The sequence below is a fragment of the Octodon degus genome, unplaced genomic scaffold (assembly GCF_000260255.1).
Source record: "Octodon degus isolate 3935 unplaced genomic scaffold, OctDeg1.0 scaffold00003, whole genome shotgun sequence".
Lineage (NCBI taxonomy): Eukaryota > Metazoa > Chordata > Mammalia > Rodentia > Octodontidae > Octodon > Octodon degus.
In genome coordinates this window covers 24,988,777-25,003,796 of record NW_004524579.1, presented here as the reverse complement: position 1 = coordinate 25,003,796, position 15,020 = coordinate 24,988,777, and the positions used below count along the sequence as shown (strand labels likewise).

Genomic DNA, 15,020 nt, shown 5'->3' with positions numbered 1-15,020 from the left:
GAAAGAAAGAAAGAAAGAAAGAAAGAAAGAAAGGAAGGAAGGAAGGAAGGAAGGAAGGAAGGAAGGAAGGAAGGAAGGAAGGAAGGATCAAAAAAATCTGAGTGGTTTGGTTCTTCCCCAAGCTCCACAGGGTGCTGGGAAGTGAAAGAACCAACAGCACCCCAACTGCAGCCAAGGCCAACTTTTAGATTTGTTTATTATTCCTTTTTAAAGTGACTCTTAGAGCAACCTAAACAACAGTAACAAAATGGTCTCCCAAGATATGGAACAGCCTGCTACGATGTGGCTAGGAGGACACCAAAGTGAGTATTGGGTCCCTTGCTAAACAGTGACAGGATCCCAAAGAGCTACATCTATCTCCCTCGCATTTGAAGTGCATCCTGTCCATCTATGCCTGGAAAAGTCTACCTGTTGTTCAAGTCTATACTTGGAAGCCTTGTCAGAGAGAACCTCTCCCTCCCATGTGATCCTGTTTTACTCTTCAGTCCTTTTGTCCACCAGGGACTTTGGGCTAGTCAGTAGTCTATAAGAGGTTCTGTTTGTTTTTGCCAGAAGAATTTTAGCTTGTCTACTAACTTGGCTCAGTTGATAGTGACAGTCAGATGAACTATTTCGAGCCTTAGTGGAAAAGTGCTGTGATTGATTAGTGATACCTACTGAGACAAGCAGAGTGGTGACACATGTATTATATTAATTAAGATACTTCTGGTTGCAGGTAGAAATCCAATTCAAACTAGCATAAACTGAAAATGCCATTTACTATAGGGATACCAAGGTTTGTTATGGGTCTTAAGAGCAGGAAATACTCTGAAGCAAGACCTCTAGAGAGACTGGAACCAGGAAAGGGATGGGCAATAGTTTATTTCCTCAGAATTGATCTATCATTCTGGAGCCACTTGCTCTCTCATCTTGGCTCCTTTGTCCTTCCTATAGATAGGGTTTCTTTGCTTTTCTTTGCACATGGTAGAAGGCGGGCACACAGGAGCCATACCACCAGGTGCAGCTTGTATGGAGAGAACCTCAGCTGGCCTGAACCTATGTCGCCTACCCATCTCGGAGCCACTCGACTATGATCATAGACACCCTGACTATTGTTCTACTCAAGACAACAATGAGTAGAATTCTCTGTGAGGAGAAAGGAGAAATTTCTTAGGAAAAGAGGGTCATCCATTGTCAGACAGACACTCCAAAAGGAGACTCCTTCCCATGTGTTCTGTGAACCTGCTGAGCAGCCATTGCTATGGCCACAGAGACTTTAATAACTCTTAAGAAGAAGTTTCTGGGGCTGGAGAGGGAGATCAGCAGGACTTGCCATGCTGCTTGCTTTGTCCTCTTCATCCTTCTCATACCCAGCCACGAAGGGGCAATGCTTATTCACGCCTTCACCATCATGTGCAGGACAGGCTTTTGAGCACAGGTGAAATACACTGTCACCTGTCCCTGCTGCACTGACCCCTCCCCCTCAGCCAAAGGAGCAGTGCTCTCTGCCTCCAAGCAGCAGCTTCAGGCAAGCACTCCAGCCCCTGGCCTTGCTTCTCTGCCATCTCCCTGTCAAACACCATAAGGTTCTGATAGTTTTCTTAAAAGAAAGAGAAAAATAAGGATAAAACCATGCCAGGAAGCCATCCGTGACACCCTGATGTCCTCAGCAGTCCCATTTCCTTTCCCTCTAAATATCCTGCACAGAAAACACATTTATAGTCAGGGAATTGTGCCCTGAGCAATTCAGAGTTTCATAAAAAGCTCAGTTTGTACCTCATCTTTCAGGGGAAAAGCCTGTAATCCAGTTTCCTTTTTCTCTTGCTTGCTTTCACACACACACTTAAGAAACCACAATGCCTAGTTTTTGGTTTCCCAATCAGATGTTTGCAATTGGTGCTTTCTTCTTTCTTTTCCTGCTAAAAGAATGAGCACATGTTTACCTGCCTAAAGTAGAGAAAACTCCTTTAAAAGGGATGGAGGGTGTTCATGGGCCAGGGTCCTGAGAGCCCAGTGAAGGCAGGACTGCAAGTGTTTTAACATTTACTCACATGAGTTTCCCAGTTTCCAGTTTCCAGAAGAGAGGGAAGCTTTGCGAAGAGGTGAGGTGACTGCTGCCGCTGCTGCCTTACTGTGGCCCACTCTTCCTGACTGAAATATGCTCTCCATAGCTTGCTGGGTTCTGCATAAGAGGTCATCAGTTGTTTATCAGCTCATAAGCAGTGGGGTTTCCCCATCTAGTTCCTTAGGGAGAAGCAAGGCTAGGAGACCACTAGCTGTTCCTCAGCTGCAGGCTGCAGTCCAGCTTGAGATACAGCCCTTCTTTTTTTCCTTAACCAATCACCATTTATTGAGAGGCCCCCTCTCCTCCCAGACTTGGGCAACCTGCCCTCCCTCACATTGACCACCAGACCTTGGGTCTGAGTAAGAGTGCAGGTTTATTATTGGCTTGGCTTTGCCTGACCCCACGCCACCTCTGTATCTAATGGCAGTGCCCTGCTTGCCATGGAGCTGCCTCACAGTGGCCATAAGAACTCAGAGACACATTTTCCTCCAGGTGTAAGGATGTGCTTGAGGCCTGAGGTGCAGAGTTTTGACAGCACTGAGGTCATCTGGTATGTTGCTCAGCCAACCAGGGTTAATGTGTGGTTGCTACTAGGAGGGAATTGGTAGAGATTTTTATACCAAATTTACCTGCCCAGAGTGGGAAGAATAACTCTGAGATGCTCACCAGTTTGAAAAGTGCTGTGAAGTGTTGTTGAAATCACAACTACTGCCTCCCGGGCTGGGCAGCTACTGTGTGGGCGTGGCAGGGCTCTGCTTTCTGTCACCTTGACTGCTGCTTCCCCAGAGTGTATCCAGGTGGAACTTCTGCTCCGTGCTCCTTTTTGTTTCAGAGTGCTCAATTTTAATGAAACAAACACGAGGTCAGGGAACAGCAGTCACCTAAGAAGTAACAGCATGTGTTAACTACTGTGTAACTGCAATTGAAAAGGCACTAAAACCCCAGTAAAGTGCACCTATGTAATCTAAATTAACTAGAACTTATTTCTTATGATTCTACTTTTAAGGAAAAAAAAATATGATGAAGGGGATGGGATCTCATTTCAGGATTTTTTTTAAAGAAAAAGTTCCAAAGTCAGCCTGGACTCTACCTTCTCTCTACTCTTCCTATACTTCTTACCCTCCACCTGAAAGTCTGTAGGAGGCCTACTTAGGCAGACACAGGGGCAGGGGTTCGATCTCCTGGTGTGCTGTGCCAGCCCCACCCCCTGGGCATGCTGAGACAGGGAATGAGCCCAGGCATGGTGGCACGTGCCTGTAATCCCAGTGCTTGAAAGGCTGAACACAGGCGGATTACTATAAGTTCAATCTGTGTAGTGAGACCCTGTAGACCATGTAGGCCTTGACCTAAATATACATATATATTATATAGATAGAGAGAGAAAAAGAGAGGGGAGGGGAGAGTTTGCAAGATGAAGACTGACATTCAGACTGTTCATCCTGAACAGTTAAACGGTGTGTGCAACTCCTTCATTTTACAGAAGAGGGCCCTGGGACCCAGAGAGGTGCAGTGTCTCACCCCAAGAAACATAGCTGGTGGTAGCCAGCAGCCACCCCTCCCAGGTGCTAGGCAGTTGCTATAACTACAGTGTGCTACCACCCCAACCTTAGATGCCTAATCTTGGTAGTCACCAAAACAGCTGTCTGTGAACTAAATACATGAGGGGGAAAATAACAGGAGCCTAACCAGACAGTCCACTGTGGCTCAGCCACCCTGCCATTCGGTCCAGCGCACCTGACCTCAGAATGGTTTGAATCTTTAAAGACTTTAAAAATGAAAATACATCCCAGCATCACCTTCTGGACAGTTTGCTACCACTGGCCCTCCTAGGCAGTTTGCTACCTCTTCTCAGGGAGCTCTCGTGCCTCCCTTGGAACCCGTCTCTGTGCCAGTCTTGTCCTCATCACTACCCTCCAGGTCAACCTTAGAATAGAAGTCCTTTGTGTAGCCCAACTATAGGGCACCAAGAGACAACCCTCTCCCAGATCTGGCCTCAAATATGTACTTTTCCTTGCCCAGCCTTAGTAATGTCTTAAACTCCTCTCTTGCGTCAGTCAGTGGGGACTTTCTGGATCTCAGCAGATCTGGGCCAGTTGTGGACCTGTTTGCCCTCAGACACCCTGAGATTTCTTCCTTGCTCTGTATCCTAGGGACTGACCCACCAGCTGCACAGCAAGGCTCCCTCACCAAATGGACTTCTAGCTGGGCTGGCTCAAGTGCTGTGTCTGCTCTATGGCCCCCAGAGAAGCCCCTCTGGGACTCTGGCAGTTGAGAAAGTGTCCAGAATTGGCACTGTGCTAACACACTCTTTCCATACACACCTCAGCAGCTTCCTCTACTGTTATGAATCATGTAATCCTTCAAATTAGTTCCCTATATTACTTGGCCCTGACTGGTCCCTGACCAATAAAAGATCACTGAAAAATCAAGAGTACTATATAGTTCCAACTTTAATCTTCAGTAGAGACCAGCTATATATCCTAGGTTCCCCTCACCCCATCCAGTAAGGCTCTGCAAAAATTTGACCCAGTTACCCCTTTTCTACCTGACCAGAACCCAAATAAAAATAGCAGGTATCAGAGACCAAAGCTATATAAATAAGTCACACATTTATTTTAACTTAGAACTTGTAAATGTACATTTCTTCACCAATCTTTTGGGGATGAATCAAGACATTTAATTTGCATATGGGTCTAGAAATGAGGGCTCTTTGCTGTTCTTACATAGACTATCCTCTTAAGGAATCTGTTGTTTCTAGAATGCATTTGTTGAAGTTGTGTAAGAACTTTAAGACATATGCAAATTTTGTTGGAATACAGCATCCTTCTTGGGTTTTATTTTGATTTCCAACACTTTATTATCTTATCCTTGTTTAATTCAGCAGCGTTTTTTAGTGATTCACCTTTGAGTCCATCAACTTAGATTGCATGAAAATTTCCTCTGGCTTTTTTATACGTCTATTCCATCAGGTTATGTGCTATTTAAATTATGAGATAACAATAGCAAGTACAATTGGCATACACAGTTTGGGGCCCAGCTCTGCTTCTTCCTAGGCAAAAAGCTCAGATCATGGCTACAGGTGTCTGGGTGGACCTGAGAAAGGACAGTAGCCTCCAGGCTTTGCTGAGGGGATGAGGAAGGGCTGGCCAAGGCCCGGAGCCCAGAAAGTAGAGATAGCTCTCCTCCTCCAACTCAGCTGGGGCTCTGTGGCTGGAGAGTGGACCCACTATGGAGAAACAAGCCCAGGGGGGCTGATCAGACAGATGTTCCCCTCCTTACTGCAGCATCAGTGCATGATTGATTCCACAGTGGTTTCTGCTGCAAGGATTGCATAGTTGGCACCCATGCCCTGCTTCTCTGCCAAGGTTCCTTCTTTCACTGTCCTCATCTATCTACTTTTAACCCAGGAGTAGAAGATTTGGAAGTTGAAGGAGGCATTGGCTCTAGAGAGAATCTTCAGGAAGAGAAAAGAGTGCCCAAGGCAGCATCTGCATTGGAGCTCAAAAAGGAAAGGATGCCATGGGCTGGAGTCACCTTGTAGGTGGGGAGCAGTGAGAATGGAGTATGGGGGGGCCTGGCTTCAGCAATGGACACACAGCTATATTTGTCTGGCTGGGGATGAGTATGGGTAGGAAGCTGTGGCCAAGGGCCTGGTTGGCTAACCTTCCTGGAAGTGAAGGCTTTAGGAGCTGCTATGGGGAACAAAGACTGGAAAGACAGATCCTGCCACACATTCACAGTGTCTGCCTCTCTCCACTCCCTCTCAGCTTCTTCACTCACCTTCCATCTTCTACTCTTGTTTCCATGTCCCACATTGAGGGTGTTCAGCTCAGCTAAAAAGGGACAGCTTCATTCATTCTGCCTTGCTTTCTATGACGCAAGGTCAGCCTGACTGACCTGGAAACTGTGACTGTTCAGCAAAGTGAGAAGTTACACCTAGAACTCTGCCGATGCCCTTGCAAAGAGTTTTCTTGAATAGAGATATGAAGTCCAGGTTTAGGAAGGGTAGCCAACGCCAATGCCAGCAGGTAAGTTCCTGCTACTGAATACATGTGCTGTCACCCCAGCCCCAGGCACCCATGCTTGGTCTGTCCTACTCAGCAACACCACATAGGACTGGCTGAGGGCTGCTGCTGTTTCACTTGCCTCTCTATGACATGAGAAAACAGGGGACTCGAAAGACAAATTGCATGCTGCACTGGTCCAATAGGTTTTCCCGGCTTCCTCTGTACGGTACAAAGGGTATGGTGCTATCCACTTCGCCACCCTCTCTGCTGGCCACATTCCCCGCCCCCCATACCCAGTCCTAAGGCATGGGGCCATCTTTGACAGTCTTGGGAAGAGGACAGTACTTTCCTCACAGAGTTATGGAATAGTTGAAAAGCTCACTGGGTGCAAGGTTGACTCGACCTCCAGGGATTCTAATTAACTCGGCCACAGTTGGCAGATGGAAGTATGTTTTTTAAGCTTCTTTAGCATGGAGACTGACTCTACTTTCAGGACAGAACTTTGTCATCTTGTTACTCAAAGTGTGGCTCTTGAATAGGCAGCGCTGGCCTGACCTGAAAGCGAATTACAAACACAGGTCATAAGGCCCCACCTCTGACCTGATGAATCAGAACCCAGTAAGATTCTTGGTGGTCAGTGTGCATGACATCGGATGAAAAGAGGGCCACTGAGGTCTATATGAGAGTCACCTAGGAAATGGAGATAGCTATGAATCCGGGACCCTGATCGCTGAACCTGGGGCAGCATAGAGAGCCTTGCTTAAGAAACAATCCAGACAATTCTTGTTATTTGGAACAATGGATTTAAGACCAGTCTTTTCAAGGCACTTACTGCACTGTGGGATTAGTAAAGTGGGCTCATGGTAGGTTATGTGCACACCACTGCCAGGCAAACTGTATTTTTACCTGTCGCATTCAAAATACCTTCAGTGGTTGCCCATTGCCTACCAAATTATGGATGTATTCCTCAGCCTGGCACTAGAAATGATCCATCACTTACCCCAGACCCCCTTGCCAAGTTCATACCGAGTTTGCTTCTATCAGCTAAACAAAATGGAACAATTTGATATGCTGAGCATATTGTCTGTGATCATTTCTAATACTTTTTTTTTTTTTTTTGAACCGGGGATTGAACTCAGACCCTTGCACTTGCCAGGCAAGCACTTATTCTACTGAGCCATCTCCCCGGCTCCGTATCATTTCCAATACTTTTGCTAGAATATCTGTCCAGCCCCTTCTCTACCAAAAGGAATCCTTTTCTAAAAGCTGCCCATCCTTCAAGGCTGGTTCCTCAGTATCCCAAACTTAGTGCAATGTATTCCCCATTTGAGCTCCTGAAGGGCCAACTTCACTCAGTATTACTTGCCTGGTGGAGGCCAAGGTCACTGGGGACTGTGGAGTCCTTGTTTCTTTTCTTGAGCATGAATTCTTGGCATCCTGTTTGACACTGAGACTAAAGGAAACTGTAAACCTCAACGTTATGCTTTTATTGCGGCCACTTCTGCTTTCCTAACCCTGTTTATCACAGCAGCTTCTGTATGGCTGTGGCTTCATCAGCTTTGACTGGAGGTGGATACTCAGGCTGAAATCTCGATGAGGAGATGTTGATGTTGCCAGCCACACGTAGTGATGGATCTTGTGTAGAATTCTTGGAATCCTCATACTCTGCTGCTTTAGTTTTGTTTTTGTTTTTGTTTTTGTTTTTTAAATGAATGGCAGCTCAGAAGCATGCAAAGATATGTTGAAGTAGAACAGAGGGAGAAAAGCTAAATAGCTAGGGCTTGGGAGCAGTGAAAATATCCACCCAAAAATGAATGGATAAATAAAAGGTAGTATTTATACACAGTGGATTACTGCTGTGCCCTAAATATAAGATTAAGGCATTTGTAGGCAAAAGGATGATTCCTTAGAACATAGTGTTACATGAAATAAGTCAAACACACAAGCATGGTTTCTTATATGAGAAATATATGTAGATTTTTCATATATATATATTTCTCATATATGTGTATATGGGGGAGAAAAATAAAAGATAAGTAAGAAGTAGGGAGAAGTTCACATAATTTCCCAAATTATCTATTTCATTATTTCAAAAATATTTTAGGATATATGTTACTTTGTTTCATCTGTACTGCTAGTTTCTCTTCCATCACTGAAAAGAAAATTCTGTCCTTTTATTGTTTCTTCCTTTTTTGGGTTTATGACTTATTCTCTGAGTAACATTTTGACCTTTCTTTTAAGATCATGATACACAGTATATTAACTATTGTATTCTCTATTTTTAATGAAATTTTATTTTATTTTTGCATAGTGATAAGAATGCCTTTTAAATTTTTAAAAAGTTAAAGCCATTTGGGAATAAATAAGAAAAATCTGGGAAAATGGTTCATTTGGGCTCTCAGCCACTAGTCCTGGTCTGTGTGAGCAATTCCCAGGATCAGAGCTCTGGTCCCTTTGAATCGAATGAGCGGATTCTGGAGGAGGTGAGGGAAAGAGGGCATTTCAGGCAATGGGAGAACTCATGTGGCCAGCAGGACCAGGCAGAGCATGCTGGGGAAGGACAAATCAATCCAGGCTCTACAGTATTGGGTGTAGCCCCATTGGACAATAGATAGGAATGCAGGCTCTGGAGGTTTCCACTGATTACCAGCACCTAGCTCAGGATGTTGGGCACATTTCTTAATGTCTCTGTTCCTTAATACCCTTGTTCATAAAATGGAGAAAATCACCACACCTTCCTCAGAAGATTGTTGCAAGAGTTAAATGAGATGTTCTATGCAGAACCTTTGGAATGGGAGGCAGGGTCCAGGCTAAGTGAGCACTCCCTGTGGTTATCAGATGGGGAACGGCAGTGGTAGAAATAAAAGCTCAGGAAGCAGGGGCTGGCCAAGGAATGACAGGTTAAGGAGTTGTCCTTCGTGCCATGGGCGGGGACTCACTGAAGGTGACTGAACAGGAGAGTGGTGTGAGCCAAGGTGTTTGCTAAGATGAATCAGCTGGAAAGGTCAGAGGAGACCAGTGTCAGGAGAAAGGGGGTGGCCCAGGCCTGGCAAGCATCAGCAGGGATCTTAGAGGAAACCTAGAGAAGGAGGCCAAGCCCTGCAGATGCCCCCAGGACCAGCTCCTCCAAATCTGCTGCTAGAGATGGGCTGGATGCCTGCCAGGGAGGGCTCCTCAAAGTCCCAGGCCTTCATAATGGTCCCTGCTCTGAGAACTCACTGACCCCTCCAATTATCACAACCCTCAGAAGTAGCTTTTGAGACTGTTCTCCCACTTGACAGATGAAAGAACTGAGGTGTGGTCACTTGCTATGTCGCACAGCTGACAGTCAGCAGAGCAGGGATCCAGACTGTGGCCTTGGGGTGCTGCCACTGGGGGAGGGCAATGAACCCCTCGAACATGGGTCATAGGCTGACAGTGTGTGGGTGGGGAATACACTTTTCCCTCCCTCCTCGTGCTCCTTTCTCCAGCACATTCTCTTCTCTTCCGAAGTGCACTCTCAGGAAAGACCCCAGAGTCCTCAAAAACAAAGACTATGTCTCTTTGCCCTTTTGTACCCCAGCCCCAGTTCCATTAGGCCCAAGAGAAGACTGGACATGAGGATGACCCTTGAGTTCAGCTGAGTTGATTTGAATGAACTCGTCTATTCTAAGATGCAATTGACTGATAAGGTTAATGGCACCACTCTCGGGCTGGGTGCTTTAACAAATACAGGTTGAAGTACAGGTTTGGCTTACCCAAAGGAATGAAGGTTCCCTTGAGTCATGGACATAAGCTAGCTAGAAAGGAAAGGGTTAAGGTGACGGAGACCCTCCCTGGTCTCAGAGATGGGACCTCACATAGTCAGCCACGAGTTCCTCCTGAACCCTGGCAAGTATTTAGGTAGCATAATTCTCCCAGCCAAGTGTGTAGGACCCATGTGAGGCTCAGAGGAGGCCAGAAAGTATATGGGAGGGGTCAGCCCTGAGAGGGCAGTGGAAAGTCATGGTGTCTAGAGACGCCCAGGCTGTGAGCCCTGGGATGAGGAGCTATGGGCCTGACTCCCACTGTCCTCCAGCCCCACAGGGCAGTAGGCATGTGTTGAAAACCACAGGGACCTGCAGATTTGCCCCAGTGGATCCAGCAGAAGGCAGCAGGAGAGCTTTGAGGGAAGGCTGTCCAGGACAGGGGAGCCACCTGCTACCAGTCCTAGGTGTCACGTCACCACAACTGAGAAAAGAACAGCTCCTAGTGGTAAGGTGAAGCAGCCACCTACACACTCATAGCAACAAGCGGGTGAGACCTGAAACATCCAGCAGCACCTCCTTCCTTGCTGGCTCTGACTTCTGCACCCCAGCTAAAGTTCCCTCCTCTTCCATTTGCCTTCCACAGCGTCCCAAAGGCTGAGGCTCCACTCAGTCTCACCTTTCCCCTTGTCTTGACTCTCCAGTGCCATCCTGCAGCAGAGTGGGACTCCCACCCAGGGGTAGTGAGCAAGGAGGCTGGATACAGAAGACACCTCACATTCACAGAAGGTTCCGGTAGGGGCCAGGGAGATGGCTCAGTAGAATAAGCACTTGCCTGGCAAGCGCAAGGGCCTGAGTTCAATCCCTGGTTCTGCCAAAGGAAAAAAAAAAAAAAGAAGCTTCCAGAAGTTCACTGGGTACAGAGACTTCGCACAGCCACTTGGCAGGAAGGGAGCAGGAGGCTGTCCCTGTGACAACCCTGAAGAGACCACCTCAGGTTATGCTGAAAGGTCTGCTTCAGCCAACATGACCCACTGCTGGCTGTGTGAGATTTGGGGTCCCCACTACTTACCCTTGGCAGGACTGCCCTTCTCTAGCACAAGATAAGAAGGGAAAATAAAGTGCTAGTAGGGCTTGTTAAAATAAGGCTCTTAAAAAATAAAATAAAATAAGGCTCTTTGTAACCTCCTCATCAGAAGAGACAGAAGGATTTCCTTCTGCAGGCAACATCTGTGGACAGGAAGCTCTTTAATTTCATCTTTTAGAGCTCTGAGTTGTTTTTGTGACTGGATCAACAGTAAAGACCCATTACGACAAAATCAGCCATAATAGAGAGATTTCCAAGAAATGGCCTTCACAAGGCCTGTCGTGGGGTCAGAGATAAAACTCTCCAGCAGGCTGCTCTGCCCAACTCCTGGCACACACGTACCTTTCAGGGAAGGCAAGTGTCTTTACTTGGCCTCCTTCCTCTGTGGTGGCACTGGGAGTGCGGGGTCCAGGATAGGGGCTACAAGGAGGAGACAAGGGATGACAGCAGGAGGAGAGCTGCTCTACAGCACAGAAGATTCTAGAACTTCAGTCGGCAGCAGTGGTAGCCCCTCAGGTGTGAGCTCTGAAGAGCAGCTTGGAAGCAGCCCACTTAAGGCAGTGTTCTTCAGCATGTAAATGGCGCCTTACTGTAGGCCACTTGATCATCTTTATAGGTCACACATCCAGCTTTAAAAAAGAAAATTAGAATATAAGAGAAAATATCGCAGTGTGTCATATATGGTTAGAATAAAATTGTCCAGTAAAACTTATTTCAGATTTACTCACACAGAAACTTGTATCTTGATTGTGAAGAAAACTATTATAGTGGGTTATTATTGGAAAAACTGTGAGAAACACTGCTTTTGTCTACCAATACCTGCATTTTCATCTTAGGAACATTGATGTTCAGGGACCAAATATTAGCAAGTTTGTGAAATTCAAATCCAGAGCACTAGGCCTGACATTTCCCCAGCAGTTTTCAACACCAGGTCTTTTCTGCAGGGGAAGTAGAAAATGTGTATGTGACTCAATGACTAAAGCAGCCAGCTCTGGGTGAGTGACTTAGCTCCCTGTGTCTCAATTTCCTCATCTATAAAATGGGTCCATACCCACCCATCAGTGCCATTATGAAAATACTGAGCTATGTAACACACTGGCATCTCTTCCCCACTCCAGAGGGCAGCTGCGTCTATGACACCCTCAGTGTGCTGCTATAAAAGCCCTGTAGACCCTGCGCTGCTCTCCAGCGGCCCATGGATGAACTTTCTTGCCACCAGGGTGCTGTTGTTTGGTCTCGTAGGAGGAGAGTCACAGCTCCTTCTCCCAGCCCTCCTGTGGCCCCCTGCAGGAGACAATGGGGTCCACATCATGCCCCATGAAGTGCAATATTGGTGCCAAGAGAGCCCAATAGTGCAGCTGGTCTATCGAGGGCCTGGGCCCTCCTCCCACTGTGAGGCCACTTTGGGTGTGGGCACAGGTCCTGCCAGCAGTCTGGCTGCCTTCTCTCCATGGGCCACCTTGACTTCCTTAGGCCCAGCCAGCTTCCCTCTGCTTGGGGTGATGTAGCCGGGAAGGATCATGGGAGCCTCATTCTTCAGAGTGGATAATACTTGTAACTGTTTGCTTTCTTTCATTCACTCTACACGTATCTGGTGCCTGCCACGTTCAAGAGATATTTGCTGAGCATCAGTGAGTACAATGAGTAATGACTCACCTGTGGCCGAATTTGAAAAAGCCGCTCACACTCAGGCTTCTGCTCAGACCTTATAGCCTCACACATCTGTGATCCTTAGCGGAGCAGGCATGCTGCCAGGCCTCAGTTTCCCTACCTATAAAACTGGGGTAATCTGTAAATCCATTCCAGTGCTAAAATCTCTGTAATTGCTCCAGCAGGTCCATTCCTGGGCCTATAACCAAAAGAAATGAAAACAGGCTCCTGGATTCTAGTATACAAATGTTGATAGCAGCACTGTTTGCAGCCGCCAGAGGTGGAGACAGCTCCAACATGCACCCACGGATGAGTGTGTACCCTGGGATGTAACCCATACACTAGAATATTATTCAGCCACAAAGGAGTGAAATCCTACTCCATGCTGCAATTCGGGCAAACCTCAGAAACATTACGGTAAAGAAAACAGACAAAAAAGGTCATGGATTGTAGGATTCTGTTTACATAAAACAGGTAAATCCATAGAACCAAAAGCAGGTGGTGGAGGTGCGGGGGACAGGGTGAAATGTAACTGCTTTAATAGGTATGGAATTCCCTTTTGCTGGGAGAAAAGTGTTTAGGAACTAGATGGAGATGAATGAAGTAAATGCCATTAAATTCGTTTAAAATGGTTAATTTGGTCATGTGGATTTCACCTCAATTAAAAAGCAACAACTCTGTGCCCCCTTAGAACTACTGCGGAAGTATAGCCTGTGTCTCCCATGCTGTCTTCCCCAGGGGCGCATGAGAAGCACAAAGGAGGGACGCAAGCAGTTGTGTCTCGGCTCTCTCGGCTGTTCCAGTGTGAGAATGCCAGGTCTCCTGTACTTTCAGCTGGTCTAAGGCTGCATTCAGCACAACTCGGAGAGCCCCTGGGCATCCCTGCGTGTGTCCTGTGTGTGCGTTCTCACCCACTTCTCTGCTCGTTCATTCACTCCACGAGATGTCGCATGCTGCTACTATGTATCCGCCTCAGATTTATTAGCAGGTGGGATGTGGCCTTTGGTTTGTGTGTCTACCGTAGGGCTCATCAGTGAATGGCAGGGAGTTTGGGTGCGAGGACTGGGGGCTCCCAAGTATCACGCCATCGCCACCCCGCCCCGAGTCAGCCTCTAATTTAGGAATACAGCTACTCTCCCCACGACACACACTTTCGTGTGTTAATAAAATAACACATTTTAGCAAGTTTCAAGTACACTACTGCTAGCTATTGTTATCATCCTGCTGACTAGGTCTCCAGTCATTCATTTCGTGACTGAAAGTGTATATATATACCCTTTGGCTACCACCCCTCAATTCCCCACACCCCTCTGGACTGTCTGATTTTTAAGAAATGAGCCTGAATTGCCTTTTTAATAAGTAAAAGCAGTGGAGAATGGAATGTTTCTTTTTAAAACAATGTATCCTAAATGTCTTTCCCTGCTGGTCCTGTCGCCTTTGCTGGAATGGAACTTGGGTGCAGTCTTAGCTGAGTGAGGCCTATGCAGGGGCTAAGGGGGAGGTCGGAGTGAGGTGGGCGCTTAGCTGAAGCTTCTTCTGAGATGTCACTAAACTTGTTAGAAAAGTGGGAGTGGCCAGGGCCCTGGTCAGGGCTGTAGGCGCTGTGTGCTCCTGTGTACTACACGTTCTTAAGCAGAGCTGTGCAGCTGGAGACACGTGGCTCTGACATGCAAATGGAGAGGGTTCCTGGGAACTGAGGTAGCTGTCCCCGAGGTCAGTGGGTCACTGAGGGCACAAGGCCATCAGGAACCAGCCTTCCCTCCAAGCCCAGAGCCCCACACTCTGCCTCTTGCCCAGGGCTTCATGTATCTTCTCTGCTTTAGAGAAGACAAACCAGTCAGCCATGGTCATGGTGACTGGCAAGGTGCTTGGAAAGCAGGGAGCATTTGGGGTCGCTATCCCAGGTCTAGCTTGAAGAGAGAAGAACTGGCTCTTTCTTGTGTCCTCTGCTGTCAGGTCACCCTCACCATCTGACTTGGGTCACATCCCAGCCACCTTTGAGCACCCTGCCCCCTTGAGGGGGCCTCTACCCCAGCCCTCCTCTGGGCACCCGGGTACTTTCTAAATTCCCTCATCGGATCCTGACCATCTCGAACTTCATTGTTATTTATAAAGAACTTGTTGCCGTTACTAGATAGGAATTCCTCTGGTGGTTCTTGGATCTTCTTGTCTCTTCATAAAATTTTTTAAGTGTGAAATTTAAATTAAATCAGGCCAAAGGAGTAAAGTGCTTCAGAAGGACATAAAAGCCATTTGTTTAGTGGGGTCCCCATGCTGACTCCCTTGGGGTATAAACGTATTTACTTTCCATTCCTAGCCCTGGGCCTGTTCTCCGAGGAACTAGCCAGCAGGGGCTGAATTTACTGGAGCAGGCATGGGGAGGGCGTGAGAGCACATTTCCAGCCCTACATGCCAGACCCCCTCTTTGGGGCACATGATGGAGTATGTATTCAGTCTGGGCAGAGCTGGAGCTGCAGAGGGTGGGCACTGGGAGGATGGGGAGTTTT

The 15,020-nt window shown here is 47.1% G+C and overlaps 1 protein-coding gene across 5 annotated transcripts in view; it reads left to right on the top strand.

Moving 5' to 3' along the window:
• Window positions 1-15,020, top strand: part of Zbtb7c (zinc finger and BTB domain containing 7C) — a 330,626-nt gene that overhangs the window by 274,793 nt on the left and 40,813 nt on the right. Inside the window, exon 2 of one of the 5 annotated variants that reach the window (XM_023714695.1) lies at window positions 13,252-13,501. The exons of the other annotated variants lie outside the window; for them this stretch is intronic. Within the exon in view, the coding sequence (XP_023570463.1) occupies window positions 13,464-13,501 (38 nt within the window). The 5' untranslated portion in view covers window positions 13,252-13,463. The remainder of the gene's footprint in view (window positions 1-13,251; window positions 13,502-15,020) is intronic. 5 annotated transcript variants of the gene reach the window in all.